The sequence below is a fragment of the Primulina tabacum genome, chromosome 3, assembly GCF_025594145.1.
Source record: "Primulina tabacum isolate GXHZ01 chromosome 3, ASM2559414v2, whole genome shotgun sequence".
NCBI lineage: Eukaryota > Viridiplantae > Streptophyta > Magnoliopsida > Lamiales > Gesneriaceae > Primulina > Primulina tabacum.
This window is the reverse complement of record NC_134552.1, coordinates 13,055,335-13,079,268: the sequence shown is the minus strand read 5'-3', so window position 1 is coordinate 13,079,268 and position 23,934 is coordinate 13,055,335. Positions and strand designations below refer to the sequence as shown.

General features: G+C 34.0%; 3 protein-coding genes and 1 long non-coding RNA gene across 5 annotated transcripts; 3 read left to right on the top strand and 1 right to left on the bottom strand.

The window, feature by feature from the left end:
- The first annotated feature begins 815 nt into the window (after nucleotides 1-815).
- Nucleotides 816-3,791, top strand: LOC142540516 (stearoyl-[acyl-carrier-protein] 9-desaturase, chloroplastic). The gene is made up of 3 exons (XM_075646743.1): nucleotides 816-1,079; nucleotides 2,409-2,913; nucleotides 3,046-3,791. The coding sequence occupies exons 1-3, from the start codon at nucleotides 970-972 to the stop codon at nucleotides 3,604-3,606; spliced, it is 1,176 nt and encodes a 391-aa protein (XP_075502858.1). The 5' UTR covers nucleotides 816-969; the 3' UTR covers nucleotides 3,607-3,791.
- Nucleotides 3,792-4,736: 945 nt separating this feature from the next.
- On the bottom strand, nucleotides 4,737-8,481 carry LOC142540515 (uncharacterized). 2 transcript variants are annotated; one of them, XR_012819112.1, is made up of 6 exons: nucleotides 8,354-8,481; nucleotides 7,379-7,484; nucleotides 7,190-7,283; nucleotides 5,924-6,011; nucleotides 5,053-5,850; nucleotides 4,737-4,874 (listed from the first exon to the last, which is right to left on the bottom strand). It is a non-coding gene; the product is annotated as an uncharacterized LOC142540515 (long non-coding RNA). The 2 variants fall into 2 exon arrangements; XR_012819111.1 differs by having other exon boundaries at nucleotides 5,053-5,837; nucleotides 5,931-6,011.
- LOC142540514 (leucine-rich repeat receptor protein kinase HPCA1-like) lies at nucleotides 4,762-10,227 on the top strand. Its single transcript, XM_075646742.1, has 19 exons — nucleotides 4,762-4,895; nucleotides 5,515-5,635; nucleotides 5,753-5,824; nucleotides 5,957-6,031; nucleotides 6,136-6,207; nucleotides 6,300-6,461; nucleotides 6,561-6,635; nucleotides 6,712-6,783; nucleotides 6,888-6,959; nucleotides 7,054-7,122; nucleotides 7,211-7,285; nucleotides 7,399-7,470; nucleotides 7,558-7,692; nucleotides 7,783-8,252; nucleotides 8,334-8,486; nucleotides 8,672-8,811; nucleotides 8,882-9,101; nucleotides 9,199-9,434; nucleotides 9,649-10,227. The coding sequence occupies exons 1-19, from the start codon at nucleotides 4,805-4,807 to the stop codon at nucleotides 10,135-10,137; spliced, it is 2,871 nt and encodes a 956-aa protein (XP_075502857.1). The 5' UTR covers nucleotides 4,762-4,804; the 3' UTR covers nucleotides 10,138-10,227.
- A 9,192-nt stretch (nucleotides 10,228-19,419) lies between these two features.
- On the top strand, nucleotides 19,420-23,468 carry LOC142540513 (beta-hexosaminidase 3-like). The gene is made up of 15 exons (XM_075646741.1): nucleotides 19,420-19,852; nucleotides 20,324-20,668; nucleotides 20,766-20,840; nucleotides 20,950-20,985; nucleotides 21,088-21,199; nucleotides 21,286-21,356; nucleotides 21,646-21,776; nucleotides 21,877-21,942; nucleotides 22,031-22,131; nucleotides 22,218-22,277; nucleotides 22,370-22,403; nucleotides 22,521-22,619; nucleotides 22,703-22,762; nucleotides 22,844-23,094; nucleotides 23,194-23,468. The coding sequence occupies exons 2-15, from the start codon at nucleotides 20,333-20,335 to the stop codon at nucleotides 23,358-23,360; spliced, it is 1,599 nt and encodes a 532-aa protein (XP_075502856.1). The 5' UTR covers nucleotides 19,420-19,852; nucleotides 20,324-20,332; the 3' UTR covers nucleotides 23,361-23,468.
- The last annotated feature ends 466 nt before the right edge of the window (nucleotides 23,469-23,934 follow it).

Here is a 23,934-nt window from a genome sequence, read left to right as displayed (position 1 = left end):
TATATATATATAATTGATCTCCTAAACATTCGCTCTGGATAGTCATGTAAGAGACCATTAAAATGACGTTCACATATTGAATGTCGTGAAACTAGTTACATCGCTCACATGAGTGTCCAATAAATCAAACACGGACATATGTATAGTCTAATTTATACAGTCTAATTTATACTTAGTACATGAGTTATTGTTATTAAAAATGCTAAAATAGATGGTACGGATATTACTAAATAATCACCTAAATAATTTTATATATCAGCCGTCCTTCACATTAATTGACAATACATAAAATTTTATATAAATATAATGACGATATCTTAAATTATTCATTTGGAAAAATTGATATTAAGATAGTGGAAAAGAGAAAGTGGATATTGTCAAGAAAATTAAGTAATTGCCAATATTATAATAATATATTTATAGATTTTGTGTATAAATAAAATTGAAGATATTTAAATTTAGTCGATAAAATGAGTGATTTTTCTAAAAAATCATGTAATATGAATGTATAGGTCTCTTGTGATATGATCTTACGAATCTATATCTGTGAGACATGTCAATCATACCGATATTCACAATAAAAGTAATACTCTTAGCATAAAAAGTAATATTTTTTTATGGATAATCCAAATAAAAGATTCATCTCACAAAATACAACAATGAGACCGTCTTAAACATGTTTTTGTCAATTCTAATTAGTAAAGACTAACAATATAATTTAATTTATTTTTATAGTAATTTTTTTTTTTGAAGAAATTTATTTTTATTAGGCTGGTTTGGCCTTACATTAGTGCGGCTGTCTCTCTGGACCTCACTTTTCCCTTCTCTCGCTGCTTCCCTTTTTCCTTTCCTTTACTCAAAGCGAAGCTACACGTTTTTTTCCCTTTTTTGGGTTTTATCAAATTAAATCGTGGAATCAAGAGAAAGTTTTGATCTTTTCAAGGATCCAAGCATTGTGAATTCAAGAAAATGGCACTTAAACTTAGCTTCTTACCTCAATACAAGATGCCTTCTTTAGGCGGTCCTCAGACCAGATCTCACAAAACTGTCATGGCTTCGACCGTTCATTCGCCCTCTGCGTAAGTTTTTTTTTTCCATTCTATTTTTCTCTTAAATTCTTGTGCGTGTGTTTTGTTTTTGCTTTCTGAATGATGACTACTTTAATCGGTACGAGCGATCACGAGTTGGGTTTTTCTGTTTTGATTTCTTGATAGAGGTGATTTTAAATTTTGTTTGTGTGTGTGTGTGTGGGTGGGGGTTGGTGAATTTATTTATTTTAATGTTTAATTTGGTTAGAAATTGAATGAAAATGTCAAGCTTGGATTTCTTGTTTTTTTCGGGACTTGTAATTGATCTTAAAATTTTAAGTTTCTTTGTGGTAAATGAATTGCACGTTCGAAATCTTACTTATGTGGGAGCATTTGCTGGGTAAAAAAGCACTTTTCCCAGTTTTTCACCGGCATTATTTCCTGCATGGACATGTTTTTTTGTATTGCATTCATTGAATCTTACCAGACAAGTGCTTTCCTCTCGTGTTAGTCTTGCAGTTTTTTCAATTGAAGTGATGCATGCGCAGTTTTTCGATATTTGTCTTTTTTATCTCATTTTTTAAAAAAAGTGTTTGGATCTTATGTTTTTATTTCTCAGCAAAAGATGTTTTGTTTATTTATTTTTTTGCATTTTTTAAAAAACAGAAGTTGCATTGTCCAAAAAAAAAAATTCATGTTGTTGGTGTTGGTGGTGTGGTGAAGAGGAAGATGAAAGCATGTAATTGAAATAAACACCGCAAATTACATAACATGATGAATTCACCTACTTTTTTTGTATATTTCGTGCGATGCAATTGTCTTCGCCAAAAAGATACTCCAGCCTTAGGACTTTAATACTATGGAAATTAAGACGAGAGTTTAAATAAATATTCTCCCTGTGCATTAAGAACTACAATCTTTCACATGACTGCGCTTAGAGATCCTCAATTACTATAAAAGGGTAGTCGTGGTTGACATAAAATATATGATGGATCCCGCAAGAAATAAATACGGAGGGGACATTGTAAGAAATTATGAATGGAATGTAAGGTAAGAAACCGGAATGTGTGGTTGGTTTTAAGGAAGGAGTTTATCTACTTCTCTGGAAAATGAATGAAATTAAACGGAAGAACATCTCATGTTCAGGCCTATTTATCTTCGAAGCTAAGGCCTTGATTTTATTTGCTGTTAGAAAACATTAACCGCACCTCCCCAAAAAAGTGTAATGTGTCAAACTCTTAGACGGTGTATTAGTGCTTGCAGAATCTGATGTCTAATTTAACATAGTTCTCTGAAGCCTTTTTTACTTCTAATTTTTCATTGTTTTATGAATCAATTTTTCACTTCTGTATCTTAGAATCTCTAGTTGATTAAATGTAGAAATGTCGGGAATGCCAAGAAGCCGTTCACCCCACCACGAGAAGTACATGTTCAGGTGACTCATTCCATGCCACCCGAAAAACGTGAGATTTTTAATTCTCTGCACTCTTGGGCTGAAAATAACCTCCTGGTGCTCCTAAAGAACGTCGAGAAGTCTTGGCAACCTAGTGACTTCCTGCCAGAACCTGCTTCGGAAGGATTCCACGAGCAAGTTAAAGAACTAAGAGAACGATGTAAGGAGATTCCTGACGATTATCTTGTCGTGTTGGTTGGAGATATGATTACAGAGGAGGCACTTCCAACTTATCAAACCATGATCAACACGCTAGATGCCGTTCGAGATGAGACTGGTGCTAGCCTCAGTCCTTGGGCTATTTGGACAAGGGCATGGACCGCTGAAGAGAATAGGCATGGTGACCTTCTGAATAAGTATCTTTACCTTTCGGGACGTGTAGACATGAGGCAAATAGAGAAAACCATACAATACCTGATTGGATCTGGAATGGTAAGAGGATGATCAGTTGATAGCTTGCATATTAAAAACAGTCGATGGATTTGTTTGTGCATATCTTAGGTTGTCTTTGGTGTGTATTCTTTTATTAAATTTTAAGTATCATATTGTCGAACCATGTAACAGGATCCTCAAACAGAGAACAACCCATATCTTGGATTCATCTACACTTCATTTCAAGAAAGGGCTACTTTTATTTCACATGGGAACACAGCAAGGCTTGCCAAAGAACACGGAGATGTGAAACTTGCTCAGATATGTGGCACCATTGCTGCAGATGAGAAACGTCACGAAACTGCCTATACCAAAATTGTCGAAAAGCTCTTTGAGATTGATCCCGATGGCACAGTATTGAGTCTTGCTGACATGATGAGGAAAAAGGTCTCGATGCCTGCTCATTTAATGTATGATGGGACAGACAACAATTTATTCGAGAACTACTCTTCTGTGGCACAGAAACTCGGAGTATACACAGCGAAGGATTATGCTGATATTTTAGAATTTTTAGTAGCTAGATGGGAGGTGGAGAAATTGACTGGTCTTTCTGGCGAGGGTCGTAAAGCACAGGATTACGTTTGTAGGTTGCCACCTAGAATTAGAAAGTTGGAGGAGAGAGCAGCAGCAAGGGCAAAGGAGGTGTCATCTGCTCCATTTAGCTGGATATTTGGTCGAGAAGTCAACCTTTGAATTCTGCTATGCTGATGAATTTAGTCGACCATTTGAAACTCCTATAGCCCATCCGGCATCCAGTTTCTGTTAAAAACTCGGGTTGAATAGTATTTCTTGTTTCCTTTGGCATGTGTTTTTGTAGATACAGCATGTTTTGTATTCTTGATTACTGCAACGAGGTAACAGTAACCGTATTTGAGTGTTCTTTTTGTGCGAGCTGGGTGGAATGCAGTATTACGAGTACTGCAATCTACTTGTTTCTTTATCTTTATCATGGTGATGTTTTATTTATTGGTATTAAATGCATTGAACCTTGAAGGACTCAGCCATCGGATTCAATTCAGTAAAATCCGGCAATACAAAATACATGAACAAAATTATAATTTTAAAAAAAGAATTTCTCAGAAAATAGAATTTAATTAACTTTTCATTGAAGTGACGATCTAAAATAAAGATAATAAGAAAGTCAAATGTTGATCTTTTTAAAGTAATAAACAACATATGGTATCCTTTTCCATGCACGTCCCATTTATCTTTTTAATAGATAAAATAATGAAAACAAAAACTTACATATTTTAGGACAATAAAAAAAACAACATTCACAAATAAATGTCGCATGGGGTAGGACGGCCGGCAGGAATCTTAGCTCAACAAAATGCATGCAACTAAATTCCAAATATCCTCGACTATAATTTTGAAGACTTTCGATTCTTGAGACACACAAACGAATCCAACATATGCAACAGACTGTTCTTACCATAAAAAAAAAATTTACAAAAAAATTATAAGACTTTATAAAATGCGTAAATCATGCCAATATAATATATTATCTCAACTTTCTACTAGATCTCTTAGAAACTCAATCATGAATAGCAAATAGTTGATTTTATTAGTTGAATTGGCTTGGCTTCTAAGACAATGTACAATCATTTGAAACACCAAATGAATTAGTTCCAACCTTTTTCTCCTGTCCTGACCACTCCTACCAACCTAGCTAGCACATTCTTTCTTTCTGTTTTTATTTCTCTTCAATTTCAAGATTTCTGCATTCTACTCGAACACACTATTTCTAAACCATAATCAAGAACATTTATTATGTTATTTTAGTTATTTTTTCTCCATTGATCTTTCAAACGAGCATGCTGTTGCAGGATTTCAAGGTAGCATAATATATCATTTGCTATATAGATTAAGGAGGAGTTTCATTACACCTATAATGGCGGCCAATCTGAGGCTTTTTCGCTATCATCTGCTGATTTTCTCAACATTTCTTCATAATATCTATTCTGCAACAAATCCGGAAGATGGTAAAATTAATTCTTTTCTGCTACTTGCTTTTTTAGCTTGTTGTTTGTGTGCGTGCAGATGCTTGCATGCGTGCATCTTTCTTGTTAGAAACGCAGTCTTGGGATCGGACTAATTATGATAGTGAAGCTCTTTTAGAATTTCAATGAGGACACTTACACGACCAAATTTAGTGTTCCTTGTAGTTGTGTGACTTCCTGGTTGCTTCATGATCTTCCATGTTCTATTCATGAACATGTATCGACTCAACTCGTAAACCTGAAACCAGACACGATACAGCATTTTGTTAAGTACTTTGGACCTATGGCCTCATGGCTGTGTAATTTGTCGCTTCAGAAGAACTACGAGCCACCATAATTGATCCTCCTATTAGGAATGGAATGTTTATTTAGTAAAACCGTGCAATCTAGAAGTGCAAACGAAGAGTACAGATAACAAAAAGAGAAGTAAATTAGATAGTAACCACACGGGAGTTTACGAAGAAACACATACTTTTTGTGTTTGGAATCGCTCATTTTTGTCTGCTAATGTTATATCCATAAAGGGACAAGATGAAATGTTTGCAGTAAAAACTTTCTAGTTCATGTTCGTGCCTAGTAATTTTAAAATGGATGCGTGCAGCTGCTGTACTTAGATCGCTAAAAGATCAGTGGGGAAAGACACCGCCGAGCTGGGATAAGTCAGACGATCCTTGTGTATCTTGGGAGGGAGTTTCATGCAACAACTCAAGAGTAACGTCTCTGTAAGTATAATAATGTCATAGAATTCACAATTTCCTCAAGATTGCTTCCTGTTTGTTCTTTCTTCAATCAAATGATCTTTGTTAGTTCATTAAATACGAAATGAATAAATTTTTCAGGGGTTTATCAACCATGGGACTAACCGGTAAAATGAGTGGAGACATAGGAGGCCTCACCGAACTAATTTCCTTGTAAGTTCTGCACCTGTAACATAAAACTTTAAAAGTTTTCATTAGACATCCTAATAGCCAAGAGATTAGTGGCACCCTATTCGGTCTAAAATTATCAACCTTTAACCTAAGAATCGAAGTTATTGATTTCAGGGATTTGTCATTCAACACTGGCCTCACAGGTCCTCTCTCTCCACAGCTAGGAGATCTGCAAAAATTGACCATATTGTAAGATCAAATAGCTCTAAACCATTCAAGATCCACAATAGTTCTTCAATTTTTGTAATATTGCAATCAACATTGGTTTCATTATTTGCGCATATTTTCTTCAGAATTCTTGCTGGTTGTAGCTTTACAAATACCATACCAAGTGAATTGGGAAATCTTTCCGAGCTTACTTTTCTGTAAGAATGTCTAATTAATCATCTTAATATATGAATTCCTTAAGACATTATCTTTGTCTTTCTTATGGAACTAATAACACTTACATTTTCAGGGCGCTTAATACCAATAATTTAACCGGAGAGATACCGCCATCCTTGGGTAAACTCTCCAAGCTATATTGGCTGGATCTTGCTGAAAATCAGTTGAGAGGACCATTGCCTGTCTCATCAAATAGTACTCTTGGACTTGACCTCCTTAAAAAGGCGAGACACTTGTAAGTGAAGCTAAAGCCTCGAAAGTCGTTCTCATCAGTTTTGATTATATATTTTCTCTGTCTTCCTTTCAAGATTTCTGATTCAACATAGCTTTGCAGCCATTTTAATAAGAACCAGCTTTCAGGACAAATCCCAGAACAACTTTTTAGCTCAGATATGTCATTAATACACTTGTAAGTCACCAAACAAAGTACTCACGCTCTCTTCTCCTCCTATGTTTTGGATTCATTTATTGTTTAAAATTGACAGATTGTTTGATGGAAACGAATTCGAAGGGTACATTCCATCCACCCTAGGATTGGTTCAGTCACTTGAGGTTCTGTGAGTGAACTCTGATCTTACTAGATTTCCTTGTGATTTAATAACTGCGTCTTTAAATCTGAGCCATTTTCTTACTTTTTGGCTTTGATGATTATGTATCCCAGTCGGCTTGACCGGAATTCCCTGAAAGGAACTGTCCCCTCAAATCTAAACAACCTCACTAAGATCACTGAATTGTGAGTATTTTTTTTCATCAATGGAATTCTTGTTCTTTCCATCGTCAAGTATATTCCTATAGAGTGATGCCGGACATACGAAATTTCATTGCAGAAATTTGGCTCACAATATGTTGTCTGGTGTATTACCCAACTTAACAGGAATGAACTCCCTTAATTATGTGTAAGAACTACCACCACTGGTTGCCATTGTTAAGATATTTTCTTCTTATTTTTATTCAAAAACATACCTTAGAACTATATTTCGACAGGGACTTGAGTAACAACTCTTTCAAGAGATCAGAAGCTCCAAATTGGTTCTCGACCTTAAGTTCACTAAACACTCTGTGAGTATCAAGTATTTATTTACTGGTCAGAAACATGAAAACTGATTCCTATAACCTTAAAATCAAGAACCATACTATCAGATCTTTTTTTACCTGTATGGTCTCCTTGTCAGGGTGATCGAATATGGACCTCTACAAGGATCTGTGCCCCCAGAAATGTTCAACTTACCTCAGATTGAGCAAGTGTGAGTCGAAAAATCTGGGCTATATATATGCCAATAGTTAGAAAAATAGTTTCTTTTCCATAAAGTTATAACCAAAATGTGCAACAGGAAACTGAGGGACAATGCTTTTGCTGACAAATTAGACATGAGTGGCAACGTTAGTGAGCAGCTGCAACTAGTTGACTTGAAAAACAACGACATATCATCAATAACACTTGGATCTGAATACAAAAGTACATTAGAGTAAGGACTGTTCATACTTTGTGTTCATCATAACATCGAAAATAAACATTTACTATCAGACTGACGACAAAATTTTCTGCCGTGCTACAGATTGATTGGAAATCCTCTATGCTCAGCTTCTCTCGAAAACAGGAATTATTGTCAGATTCAGCAATCGGCAAGACCTTATACCACAAGCTTATCAAACTGTGGAAGTCAATTGTGTGAAGCTGATAAAAAACTCAACCCACAGAGCTGCGAATGTGCATATCCTTATGAAGGAACATTATACTTTAGAGCACCACTATTCCGAGAATTATCTAATGCCAGTTTGTTTCATTCCCTGGAAATGAGCCTTTGGTTAAAACTAGGCCTTTCCCCCGGATCGGTTTCGGTGCAGAATCCCTTTTTCAATGTAGACGACTATCTCCAGGTGCAGCTAGGACTCTTTCCATCCAACGCTAAGTACTTCAATAGATCAGAGGTTCAGAGACTTGGATTTGCTATGAGTAACCAAACATTTAAGCCTTCTGCAGAGTTTGGACCCTATTTTTTCATAGCATCTCCATACATTTTCGAAGGTAAATTTGATTAGATCATGATTCCAGTTCAAGAATTCTAGAATGTATGGCTTAATTATATAAATAATATGGATACTTCAGATGATCATAGGAGAACTCACTTTAGCTTGACTACGATTGTTGGGATATCAATTGCCGGAGCATTTCTTGTGCTGGTGCTAGCTGGGTTAGGGATATACGCCCTTCGACAGAAAAGACGTGCTGAACAAGCCATTTCAGTTCATAAACCATTTGGTAATTCTCATTTTACTAGCATTGCAATTTCAACTCCCATCAATTTTTGAAAGATGGAAGTATTTCAGCGCATCCTCCCTCCCATATATCGAGTTTTATGCTGTTTTTGTCATTATTCCTTCTCATCCCCTGATAATGATAACTTCCATTTCTTTACTAGAATTTGTTTGTTTTTTTTAATCCAGCAAGTTGGATTCCAAAGGGAAATGACAGTGGAGGTGCACCACAGCTAAAAGGAGCCAGATGGTTCTCTTATGACGAGCTCAAGAAATGTACCAGTAACTTCTCTGAAAGCAAAGAGATTGGCTCAGGAGGTTATGGAAAGGTATATTTATTGATAATTGTTGCTAATAAACTGTAGCGTAACTCGTATATTTACTCGTTTATGATTTCAGGTATACAGAGGAATGCTCTCCAGTGGAAAACTGGTCGCAGTAAAAAAGGCTCAACAAGGTTCCATGCAAGGTGGACTCGAATTCAAGACCGAAATCGAGTTGCTCTCAAGAGTTCATCACAAAAACCTGGTTGGCTTGGTGGGATTTTGTTTCGAACAAGGTGAACAAATGTTAGTGTATGAATTCATGGCCAATGGAACACTAAGAGAAAATCTTACAGGTGGGCACAATGAGGTGAAGATTTCCAAATTCCATATGATTGATTTTTAGATCAGAACTCAGCACAATTTTCTTCTTTTTTTTTTCCAAATATACAGGAAGGAGTGGAACTCATCTAGATTGGAAGAGGAGGATACGGGTCGCACTTGGTTCGGCTAGAGGATTAGCTTATTTACACGAGCTTGCACATCCTCCAATAATTCATAGGGATGTTAAGTCTACCAATATTTTGCTGGATGAAAATCTAACAGCAAAAGTCGCAGATTTTGGACTGTCTAAATTGGTCTCCGAGGCTTCAAAAGGCCATGTTTCAACTCAAGTTAAAGGCACATTGGTGAGCATTCTCCAACTAAGTTTCTGAAGAATCCTCCCCCTCAACAATTACCAAACTAATTGATTGTTCTCTCATTTTACTTCAGAATTACATGCACAATTCTCAAGAATCATCCTTGAATGAGAATTTTACTTCTTTCTCCATCCAGTCAAGTAGTTTGCTGCACTGGCCGACAGAGTATTGATAGAAGTTGGTTCTTTTAACCTGTTTGCAGGGATATCTAGATCCCGAATACTACATGACACAACAATTAACAGAGAAAAGCGATGTTTACAGCTTTGGTGTGGTGATGCTCGAACTGATATCTGCAAAACAGCCAATTGAAAAGGGGAAGTACATAGTCCGCGAAATAAAAACGGCGATGGATAAGCACGCCGAATCACACTACGGATTGAGGGAGATAATGGATCCCACCATCAGAAACACACCAGATCTTATAGGATTTTCAAGATTTGTAGAGTTGGCAGTGCAATGCGTGGAGGAATCAGCTTCAGTTCGTCCAACAATGAATGAAGTAGTGAAAACACTCGAATCGATTCTACACAACGATGGCCTAAACACAAATTCAACCTCTGCATCATCATCTGCAACAGAATTCGGATCCGGTAAACATCCTTACAATGAATCTTCGGCTAGAAAGGGAGGTGCTTTTGAATATAGTGGTGGTGGATACATGCTTCCGATCAGAGTAGAACCCAAGTAATATTCGACTTGTTTCATACGATATGATTATTTTACCATCAAGCATTTCATTATTTTGGCTTGAATCGTGACGCTGAGTAATATATAAAGAGATACAAGAGTATGTTTCTTGGAGATAATTTCACAAATTTTTTACTGTGTGAGATATGTTAATTTTATCGATATTTACAATAAAAAATAATACTTTAGCATAAAAGTAATATTTTTTCATGGATGATCTAAATAAAAGATCCGTTTAACAAAATAAGACCCGTGAGACCGACTCACACAAGTTTTTTTCCGTATATAAATAGGTTCATATCCTTATATGGTAAATAATATCATGTAGTTTTTTCGATAAACTGACTTGTAAAATTTTGGTTTTCGGTTACAAGTTTTAAAATTTTGATTTCGATACATTAACTTTTATTTGTATGTTATTTTGGTACAATTACTGATTTGATATCAGAAAACTGTTGACATGACATCGAAAATTATTGTAAATTATCGGATCAAAATAGTCAAAATTAAAGTTAGTATTGCATCAAAATCAAATTTTGACAATTTAATGAATCAAAACAATAAATTACACAAGATAATTTACAAATAAAAAAAATTTCCCTAATATTTATCTCATCATAAACATATGTATGTATGAATTGATATACAATCAATTGACAGATCGTGCGACTGTATTATTTAAGTAAATAATTATTAAATAAAAAAATCTGAAATTCAATAGAAAGTATATATTCTTCTATATTGACATGTCTTCAATTTACTAAAATGCCCTCAAAATTAGAAATGTGGCAACGTCAACAATAACGTGAGCTATGGATGTCAATCTCAAGGAAGTGACGCCAGCATTTGGAACTGATTTCTTCGATCGTGTATCGGGTGTCCCTGTAACACCAAAACAATTTCTCCCAACTCAATTATCCCATCAATACTATCGGATAAATTAAATTCTTGAAAATTGTGTATATAGACTTAGACAATTTTTCTCCTTTGAACTAATTTTTGAGACTGAAGTTAGGTCTAAATCTATTATCTTTAACATAATATCAGAACTCGGTCCCACCGTAACATGATCGAACGTTTTTCCGATTCGATTGCTATATATGTAATATACCTGTAATGCAGCCGAGGGGATTGATACGTTGGCCACATCTCCCTGGCAAGGTTTGCGCTTGGGTGACATTGATGCCTGCTTGTTCGGCTTGATTAGCCCCCTCGATGCTCATCAGGCTGCACAAGCATTCCGGGATCGATTTTATCACGAAATCGAGCGATTTACAGCAGCTTTCAGGTGGGTTTTTGCTATTGCTGAGGTAATCCGAACAAGGTCGAAGCTGTTTAATGCATTCTCGTCTCTTCACTTGTGCATGATTTTGTGGCAAAAGGCAACAAAATAATAAAATTGCACAAAGCAAAGTACCCTTCTTGATCATTTTTCAATAGGCCGCCGGTTTTGTTATATATATATATATATATATATATATATATAAAATTTAACACCGACGTATTGGGTATATATATTTTTATATGTTTCATCGCACTCATTTCAGCAATACTTATATAAGTTGCCAACAGTGTGTGCTCGAGAGATCTAATATCTATAATATATTTATATATATAGTTTTGATATGATGTTCATTTTCGTGTCTATTTATGATGTGACATTCATCTATTGGAGGCATAATTTAGATATACTTCATCACATCCAATAAATGAATGTCAACTCATTGGTGGGTAAGAAGATGAGCAAATGAGTAAACATCATATGAAAACTATATATATAACTAGTAAGATATTAATAAATAGTAAGATATTCATCTAAATTTTTTACTGAAATATATATACAAGGAGCATCAAATTAGAAAATTAACTTTTTATTGAAATAAAACGAATAGTATTATTAATAACTAGTAAGATATTCATCTACATTTTTTACCATTAAATTTGCGAAACCATTATATAAAAAGTACGTGCCAAAATTTTTTAAAGTTTTAGAGATAATTTTTATGGTAATAATTTTCATTTCAATAATTCACTTCTCCAAAATGTATGAGGCCAAAAAGGGTATTTCAGTCAACGAAGCTAAAAAAAACGATGGTTTTTTTTACGTATATTAATGATATGAGGGGTCTATCATTTTTGAAATCATGGTATAATATTTTATAAATCAAAGATATCCCTATAATAATATAAAAATACTTATCATAATATAATTTAAAAAATATTACAAAAAAATATTTTAGTAAATTTGTAGTTTATTTATAAATATTTTATCTAATTAAAATATTCTAAAGTATATATAAAGATAAAGATAAAATATCAATTTTATTCATATATGTACCGATGTTTGATATTTTTAGCCTTATATATATTTTATTGAAGACATTATAGGTCTTGTATGTTGAAAATAATATATTAAATGTTGAAAAATAATATTTAAAATATGTATTGAATATTTGAATGTTGAATATTTGAATGTTGAAAATAAGAGTTGTAAATATTGAAAATTAGTGTGTGATGATGTAGGTAATGATGTATTTTATTTTTGGATTATTTGTAAAGATTTCCTATAAATAGATCTCTCATTTGTGAAGAAATTCACAATTGAGTAGAGAGAAAAATATTATAAAGTGTGTAGTTTGGTAAATTTTGAGAGTTTGAGATTTTTACTTTTTACCATAAATTTTTACTTTTCACAACACGTTATCAGCACGAAGCTCTAAAAGTCCTCCATACTTTTCCAAGCTCCAAACAGAAGAAAAAGAGTAACAAAAGTAATAATATTTATTTTACTGTTATTTATTTATTGTGTATATATTTAATATATAATATAATGTTATTATTAGAAATAATAAAAATAAATTTTCAAAAACTTGTTATAAATCCTGGGAGGATGTTAAGACGACATCCCACACTCCCGGTAAGGGATACGACAAGTATAAAAGCCTATAAGATTTTTAAACAAAATAACTTATGACACATCATTATAATAATGTGATATGATATACATAATTATTTAAACATGACTAATATTATATACACCATATTATTACCATAAAATTATACAGATACATACATTTATTTTTTTGTACACCAACGGTCATAAACGGTAACAAAACGGCTAGTTTTTGCCCTATAAATATGATCTCACAAACTCTTTCAATCACTCCAACTTTCTTTTATTCTCTAAAAATTATTCTTCATCAAATTTTTCGAAGAAAAAAGAAGATGACTTTCTCAAGGTTATTTTTAATTATTTTGGTTATCATACTCACGAATCTTTTATTTATCGGAGAATATCCTCCTCGTGTGTTTTCTTTATTTTTACAAATGCTTGTAATTGTTGTTTATCCATTACTTTGTATTGCAATATTCATTAACTAATAAAATGCATCGTAATTTTTTAGTACCACCATGTCAAATTTGACAAAGCTCGAATTTGTTGCGCTCGACATCATGGGAAAAAATTATATGCCATGGACTCTCGATGTAGAAATGCATCTTGAGTCATTGGGTCTAAGCGAGACCATTAAAGAAAATGGTATATCTTCATCACAAGAAAAAGCAAAAGCTATAATATTTTTGCGTCGACATCTCGATGAAGGTTTAAAATGTGAATATCTCATCGAAAAAGATCCCATGGCTCTGTGGAAAGGATTGAAAGAAAGATTTGAACATATAAGGGAAGTTATACTTTCGACCGCCCGTGATGAATGGAATATGTTAAGATTTTAAGAAAGTCAGTGATTATAATTCAGCGATGTATCGAATAATCTCGCAGCTAAAATTTTGTGGACATGAGGTTACAGAATCGAAAATGCTTGAAAAAACATTTTTCACGTTTCACGCATCAAATATAACTTTACAGCAACAATATAGAGTGCGTGGATTTGCGAGATATTCTGAACTCATCGCCTGTCTTCTTGTGACGGAAAAGAACAATGAGCTATTAATGAGAAATCATTATTCCCGACCCACTGGATTAACAGCATTTCCAGAAGTAAATGCTGTGAGTAAAAATGAATTTAAACTTGGAAACCAAAATCAAATTCAAAGACAAGGTTTTGGTCGAGGTCGAGGACGTGGTCGTGGTCGTGGACGTGGAATTGGCCGTGGTCGTGGTCGAGGCCGTGGTTTTGAAAACAATAGAGATAGTTATTTTTATAACTCATCTCAAAAGGGCGTCACGAACCACCCACAGAAAAGGCATCATGAGAACATGAGTGTTAATGAAAATCACTCGAAAAGATTTGAAAGTTCTTATTTCAGATGCGTTACTCCAGGACATTGGTCTCGTATTTGTCGAGCCCCTGAGAACCTTTGCAAGCTCTATAAAGAATCGATAAAGAGGAAAGAAAAAGAGACCAACTTCACTTAACGCAGTGACCGTTTGAGTGATTCAACTCATTTTGATGCTGCTGATTTTATGAATGATTTCTCTGGAAATGATCAATATGTTGGTGGGATAGAAATGAACAATATTGATGCTACTGATTTTCTCAATGATTTCTCTGAGAATGAACAATATAATGGTAGAATATAAATGTACAATAATTTATTTTTCATGTATTCATATAATAATGTTTTATTGTACAATTATGATATGTGTTATATTTACATATGTATTGTCAGTAATCTTATTTCATTGCATATTTTTTTTTTAAGTTCAAATATGGAAAATGCTATGAGCAAAGCTGAAGTTTGCATACCCGATAGTGGTACAACGCACACTATCTTCCGAGATAAAAGATATTTCTTGGAACTAAAACCAACAAAAACAACGGTGAATACAATATCATGTCCTGTAGACTTGATTGAAGGATGTGGTAAAGCACAATTTTTGTTATCTAATGGTACAAAATTTTTGATCAATGATGCTTTATATTCACCACAATCGAAAAGAAATTTGTTGAGTTTTAATGATATATATTCTCATGGGTATGATACTCAAACAATGAATGAAGGGAATGAGAAATATATGTGTCTTATCACATATAAATCAGGAAAGAAATATGTGATTGAAAAACTACAAATGCTCCATACTGGATTGCATTATACTTATATAAGTCCCATTGAATCAAACATGGTAGTAGATAATTCTTCAATATTAACCAATTGGCATGATCGATTAGGACATCCTGGTTCAACAATGATGCGAAGAATTATAGAAAATACACATGGTCATCCACTGAAAGACCAGAAGATCTTTCAGAATAATAAGTTTCAATGTAAAGCATGTTCTCTTGGAAAACTTATTATAAGACCATCGCCAGCCAAAATCCAAACTGAATCACCAATGTTTCTTGAACGTATTCAGGGTGATATTTGTGGACCAATCCATCCACCATGTGGACCATTCAGATACTTTATGGTATTAATTGATGCCTCCAGCAGATGGTCACATGTATGTTTATTGTCAACTCGAAATGTTGCATTTGCAAGATTACTTGCTCAAATAATAAAATTGAGGAATCAATTTCCCGATTATACAATCAAGAAAATTAGACTTGATAATGCTGGTGAATTTACTTCCCAGACTTTCAATGATTATTATATGTCTATGGGAATCATTGTTGAGCATCATGTTGCTCATGTACATACACAGAATGGATTGGCTGAATCATTGATTAAACGTCTGCAAATGATTGCTAGACCAATGATTATGAAAACAAAGCTCTCTATTTCTATATGGGGACATGCAATTTTACATGCTGTTTCATTAATTCGCATCAGACTAAGTGCATATCATAAATACTCCCCATTGCAGCTTGCATTTGGTAAAGAACCAGACATTTCTCATCTGAGAATTTTTGGATGTATGGTGTATGTGCATATTGCACCACCGCAACGAAAGAAAATGGGACCTCAAAGAAAGGTTGGAATTTATATCGGTTATGATAGTCCATCAATCATTCGATATCTTGAACCTCAGACAGGCGACGTGTTCACAGCACGTTTTGCTGATTGTCATTTTAATGAGGAAATCTTCCCAATGTTAGGGGAAGAACAAAAACATACCGAAAAGAAAATTACATGGTATGTATCATCATTGTTACATCTGGATCCAATAACAAAACAATGTGAAAAAGATGTACAGCAAATTGTGCACTTGCAAAGAATAGCAAATCAAATACCAGATGCATTTGCAGACACAGAAGGGGTAATTAAATCATATATACATGCTGCAAATGCCCCTGCTCGAATTGAAATTCCGAATAAACAAATTGAAAATACTCATGATGTCATTAAACGTATGAAGCGTGGAAGGCCAGTCGGTTCCAAGGATAAAAATCCTCGAAAAAGAAAATTCATAGAGAAACACGATGATCACAAAATAAAGAATGATATTCCTGAAGAAACACTTGATGATCACAAAATAGAGAATGATGTTCCTGAAGAAACACATGATGATGAAAATGTTCTGTCAGAACCACAAACTGACGAGAATCATGAAATCTCTATCAATTATATTAATACTGGAAAAATATGGAACCGAAAAGATATAGAAGAAATTGATGATATATTTTCTTATAATGTGGCAATCGACATCATAAATGATAATGAAGATTATGAACCAAAATCTTTTGGTGAATGTAAAAATCGACAGGATTGGATAAAATGGAAAGAAGCCATCCAGGTTGAATTGGATTCGTTAAATAAACGTAATGTTTTTGGATCTATAGTCCTTACACCTGAAGGTGTAAAACCTGTTGGATACAAATGGGTTTTTATTCGAAAGCGAAATGAGAAAAATGAAATGGTAAGATATAAAGCTCGACTTGTTGCACAATGTTTTTCTCAAAGGCCTGGAATTGATTATGAAGAAACGTATTCTCCCGTGATGGATGCAATTACGTTTCGGTATTTGATTAGCTTGGCGGTATCTGAAAATTTAGAAATGCGTCTAATGGATGTTGTTACAGCTTACTTATATGGATCACTTGATAATAATATATATATGAAAATTCCTGAAGGATTTAAGATGCCTGAAGCACAAAGTTCAAAACCCAGAGAATGTTATTCTGTGAAATTACAAAGATCGTTATATGGATTAAAGCAATCGGGCCGAATGTGGTATAATCGGCTAAGTGATCACTTGATGAAAAAGGAATATGTAAATAATTCAATATGCCCTTGTATTTTCATTAAGAAAACAACATCCGGATGCGTAATTATTGCTGTATATGTTGATGATTTAAACATCATTGGAACAAATAAGGAAATTCAAGAAGTTGTGTCATACTTGAAGGAATAATTTGAAATGAAGGATCTTGAAAAAACCAAGTATTGTCTGGGTTTACAAATTGAACAAAAAGAATGAAGAATGTTTGTTCACCAGACAAATTATACAGAAAAGATCCTTAAACGTTTTAATATGGATAAATCAAATTCTTTAAGTACTGCAATGGTTGTTAGATCATTAAACATAGAAAAGGATCCATTCCGTCCATGTGAAGATAATGAAGATATTCTTGGTCCAGAAGTACCATATCTAAGTGCTATCGGTGCCCTTATGTATCTTACAAATTGTACAAGGCCTGATATATCTTTTGCCGTAAATTTGTTGGCAAGATTTAGCACATATCCAACAAAGAGACACTGGAACGGAATTAAACATATATTCCGTTATCTACGAGGAACGACAGACTTGAGACTTTTGTATTCAAAAGATGCTAATCCAAGTATAATTGGTTATGCCGATGCTGGATACTTATCTGATCCACACAAGGCACGTTCCCAAACTGGATATGTATTTACTCGTGGAGGCACTGCAATTTCTTGGCGTTCACAGAAACAAACGCTCGTAACAACTCCATCAAATCATGCCGAGATTATTGCACTACATGAAGCAAGCCGTGAATGTGTGTGGTTAAAATCAATGACCCAACATATCCAAATCTCATGCGGATTATCATTCGACGAGAAGCCTGTGATACTATATGAAGATAATGCTGCATGTGTTGCTCAAATGAAAGAGGGATACATAAAAAGCGACAGAACTAAACATATTCCTCCTAAGTTCTTCGCATTCACCAAAGAGCTAGAGAAGAATAAATGTATTGATGTTCGTCACATTCAATCAAGTGAAAACTCATCTGATCTCTTCACAAAGGCACTTCCTACGTCAATATTCAGAAAGCACATATATAATATTGGGATGCGCAATCTACGAAATTTGTGAAAAATTGTTCGTGTCAACATGAGGGGGAGCTTACGTGACTGCACTCTTTTTCCCTTATTATGGTTTTTATCCCAATGGGTTTTTCCTAGTAAGGTTTTTAACGAGGCAGTACAAAAACACGTAATGAAGACATCTTCGTATCATGATCATCATCACAAGGGGGAGTGTTGAAAATAATATATTAAATGTTGAAAAATAATATTTAAAATGTGTGTATTGAATATTTGAATGTTGAATATTTGAATGTTGAAAATAAGAGTTGTAAATATTGAAAATTAGTGTGTGATGATGTAGGTAATGATGTATTTTATTTTTGGATTATTTGTAAAGATTTCCTATAAATAGATCTCTCATTTGTGAAGAAATTCACAATTGAGTAGAGAGAAAAATATTATAAAGTGTGTAGTTTGGTAAATTTTGAGAGTTTGAGATTTTTACTTTTTACCATAAATTTTTACTTTTCACAACATTGTAAGTACATTTCAATGATCGATTTTAATCATTCTAATCTAAATCTTGTGATTAAATAACTGATCTCATGTTAAATTTTTATAACTACTTGGTTCAAAAATTCCCTCGTAACAGTTACATGTGCTTAACAAAGTATGAAAAAATAATAATGAAATTAGTCAATTAATTACATGATTTAGAAAAGAATGACTAAAATTGATCATCAAAACATATTTACATGACTATATAATTGATTCAACAAAAGATACATGACTTAAAATATTACACATCAATGCATACATAACTAAAATTGATATTTTATCAAAAATAAAATACTAAAATATGTTTTTATAATATTACGTTCAATGACGATATAATATATTAATTTTATTATGTTAGAGATATTTAAAATTTCAAAAGTATGAATAACAATAAATTATTAAAATATATTTTTATAATATTACGTTAAGAGATTATACAATAAAGTTTTTTTTTATAATTTTATTATTATAATATAATTATTATATTTGAAATCCATAAATTTCAACAATCTTTATAACTTTGTTTACATTTTTCATGGTTCCGAATTTTTCTATAAATTATATGTTAATCAAAATCCTTCGAAGGATCCTTTTCGACTACCAGTCTATTACCGACAAACGCCAACTCATGCGCTCCATGCTCACGCGTTCACGTGCGAGACATTCATTCAAGAACAGATTTAGAGCAGTCTCTCTCGGCTAATTTTATGTTATTTTTTTCGTAATAACATACAGAATACTGTTTTGTATTCAAGATTCTTTATTAAAACTCATTTAATTGGAATTTTCTGAGTGTAATAACTGCTGTGGATGTACGTAACCACCGCATGAACACTACATAATCCATAGTGTGGTTGAACCGTAATTTGTTGCAATGATTCTGCCTCCCATTTTTGTACTTTTGTTCAGATGATATATTGGTTGCTTTTTTCTTGATTTTTAACCCACAAATCTTTTTCCTCTTGGGATTACTGGGAAGCTCGAGATTCTTGATCCAGAGGCTCCATTAAAGCTCTCCACTTTCTTGTATTTCTTGGGAACTTGAGGTATTCTATGGAATTGAATGTTCTTTTTGTTTCCTGCACATTTATGCTGAAGTAATTCTTTGCTTGCTTTATTGCTCTTTTTTTTTTTCGTTTGTATTTTGTTTGGATGAGTTCTTGTGTCGGCATTCTTATTTGTTTGTTGGATAATGAAACTTTTAATTGGAATTTGGAGAATACAATTGAAATTATCCACAATCATGAGAAAATATGTGCATTAAATGGAAGCCTCTCGTTTTTCAAAACTAAAACAGATGAGAATAATGTTATTCGTTTATTCTCTCGAGTCTTGTCCATTTTGAGTTTAGATCTTTATTTTGTATGAATTTCTTGGATTGCTTAAACTGAAACCATATTTGTGAATAACAGGTAAAGAGTAGAAGAATTATGTTTGGAATTGTTTTAAAATGGGCATTTAGATGTTCATCAGTGGGATAAAATTTTTATATTGACTTATTTCAACTGATTCAATAGGATCTTGTGATGGAGAGGACTTGGCTACAAATTGTATTCGTTTGGTTTTTGGTATATTTTCTCGTAAATTTGGCCCTGATTGCTGCTGATATCAACCACTTGAACATATGGCCAATGCCGAAATCGGTGAGCTATGGACACCAGCGTCTCTATTTCAGCAACAATTTCGAGCTGAAGACCGAAGGGTCAAATTATGCTGATGCTTCCGGGATTCTCAAGGATGCATTCACAAGGACAGTTGACACTATAAAATTAGATCATATCATTGAAGCCAATGTTTCCCATTATGATCCCTCTTTGGTGCTGAAAGGGATTCATGTGGTTATCTTCTCGCCTTCCGATGAGGTATACTTGTGGAGAAATTAACATATCTTTTTACGAATTTAGATCTTAGTTTCACTGCTCGTTTTAACTTCAGAAACTTGTGTTTTTTTTTCTGTAGTTACAACATGGTATAGACGAGTCATACAAGCTAAATATCCCTGCAAAGGAAAATTCATTTTATGCACGAATTGAGGTATTACCATTGCTAAAATATTTCGCCTGACAAATTTACAACTGTCTGAGAAATGTATTTGCAAGTGTTGTTTTGTAAGCTAAATTTAAAACGATTTGGTTTCATGCAGGCACAAACAGTGTATGGAGCATTGCATGGTCTTCAGGTTTGATGTTTTCTCTGATAAACTTTCTATTTTTATTTTTATTTTTTAAAAGAAAAGGAATGTGTAAACAATGTAAATGCTTGTTATGTGAAATTTTGACAGACATTTAGCCAAGTCTGCTATTTTAACTTGACGACTAGAGGAATCGTAGTCCATCAGGTTCCATGGATCATCATTGATGAGCCAAGGTTCTCGTATCGAGGACTTTTGATCGGTGGGGTTTTCATCAAATCCTGCTGCCGAGGTAGAACTTACAATACATGGTTCTTACATGAAAGATTCAACTTTCTATTAATGCAGATACATCCAGGCATTATCAGACGCTACCGATTATGAAGAAGGTTATTGATTCCATGACTTACACCAAGTTGGTATGTAAAAATTCACATATTACTTAGCTCAAGTGCCTAGTCGTCTATTATGCTTTTATTCCTGCATCAGCATGTTTTCCGTCGAAGATTTCGGTTTGAGATATTCAGCAATAAATTTAAATCAAATGATATTTTGGACAGCAAATTCAGAATTATAGCTGTTAATTACGACAAAACAATTGCAGCAACCTTAGCAAGGACAAGTAGAGTTGGTTTCTATATTTTTTAAGTTTTGAAGACGATATATGCAATTTAGTACTTGAATTTTACTCGCTTTCCCTTCATTCAGAATGTGCTACATTGGCACATTGTAGATTCACAATCTTTTCCTCTAGAGATACCTTCCCATCCAAAGCTGTGGGAAGGCGCGTATTCCGTCTCTGAACGGTATACATTTGATGATGCTGCAGAGATTGTGAGGCAAGTGCATGTATAATCTTTATCTTACATTAACAATTCTACATAAAATCAGTAAAGCCTATGGTCCGTGTTTTCTAAGTTGGTGGTCCTAACACCGCAGGTATGCTCAAAGACGAGGAATTAACGTATTGGCTGAAATAGACGTACCAGGACACGCTCTCTCCTGGTACAAATAGAGTTTTCTAAATAACGAACTTCGAATATTTAGCCGTCGTTCTCTAATCGATATAACTGTGTTGAAACAATAAATATAGGGGGATTGGCTATCCGGTTCTATGGCCATCACCTCTTTGTAAGGAGCCCCTTGATGTGAGCAATGAGTTTACCTTCAAGTTGATAGATGGGATTCTTTCGGGTATGATTTTACTATTTTACGAAAGGAGATTGTCATTCGAAACGTTAAAATCAGGATACATCAACTTATTTGTATTTTTTTCCCAGATTTCAGTAAAATCTTCAAGTACAGATTTATTCATCTGGGAGGTGACGAAGTGAATACCAGTAAGATTTATACTTCAACAAATATTAATTTTCTTGCTTATTGTTCTGTCATGTTTATCGGGTAATAATTGGAAGGTAGCTTTCAATTGTAGGTTGCTGGCTGTTAACTCCTCACGTGAGAAATTGGTATGGATACTAAAACTTGCTTACATAACTGTACTTTGATTGTTGTCGAAGTAATCTCATAAAACAAATTCAAATTTCTATGAAGGTTCTAAAGATTTACATCTTATTGCTTCACAGGTTAAAGAAAAACAATATGAACAGTTTCGAGGCATATCAGTATTTCGTGTTGAGAGCACAGAAGATAGCTTTATCCCATGGATACGAAATCATAAACTGGTTTGAACCCCTCACTAGAATAAGTACTTTAAACTGATATATATATATGTCCCTCTCGGAAATGACTCTTTAACATGTCATAGGGAGGAGACGTTCAACAACTTCGGCAGTAAACTAAGCCGGAAAACAGTGGTTCATAACTGGTAAACACCCTTAGATCATTACACTCAAACGGCCAGACCGACTAGCATGTGATTGTTCTGTGCATGCTTGTAATGCTGCAGGCTAGAGAGTGGTGTTGCTCAAAGGGTGGTTGAAAATGGATTGCGATGTATCGTGAGTAACCAAGACAAGTGGTATCTGGATCATTTGGATGCCTTATGGCCGGGTTTCTACATGAACGAGCCGCTGACTAATATCACGGATCCGAAGCAACAGGCTTTGGTTCTTGGAGGGGAGGTGTGTATGTGGGGTGAACATATTGATGGATCCGACATCGAGCAAACCATATGGCCACGCGCCGCTGCTGCAGCAGGTACTTTTATGGTCTTTGGCTCTTCTTGGTATTTAGAGTTGTAGAGTAGGGTGGGTTAACATTTAAGCTTATGCTGTGGATATTTTGGTATAAATTCAGAGAGGCTATGGACACCTTACAACAAGATAGCCAAGGATCCGAGGCAAGTGGTGGGTCGGTTGGCTCATTTCAGGTGTCTACTTAACCAGAGGGGAGTAGCCGCAGCTCCGTTGGCTGGTCCGGGTAGGGTGGCACCAAAAGAGCCTGGTTCCTGTTATAAGCAATAACAATAGTGTATATTTGGTGCAAATCATTTGAACATCGTCCATCGATTTGTACGTAAATTTAGATATATATCTTATTCATTATAATTTAATGTTATATATGATTAAATATAGTTGGATTTCTATCATTTGAATAAAAACAATAATGATGTTGATTATGATAATTTTGGTAAATTTGGTTTTGAATTTTGATCTCATATATTTTACTTTGCGATTTTGATCATGTATGTTTAAAATTTCAGCATTATTTCATTAACTTTGTTTATTTTCTTGACAATTTTATTCTTTTTTTTATGTGACGATGTTGTGCCACCATTGATGCATTGATGTGACGCTAACATAACATTCAAGATAAACAAATAAAATTACAAAAAATCAAAAGATACATGATTAAAATTGGACATCGATAATATAAAAGACCAACATCACAATGCGACAATTATTAGGACCAAGTGGAAAGCATGGTTTGGAGATATGCACGTACATAATAAATGGAACTGATGAGAAAAGTTCAGTCACATAATAGATATCTTAGTGAGATGGTCTTACGAGTCTTTATCTGTGAGACATGTCAACC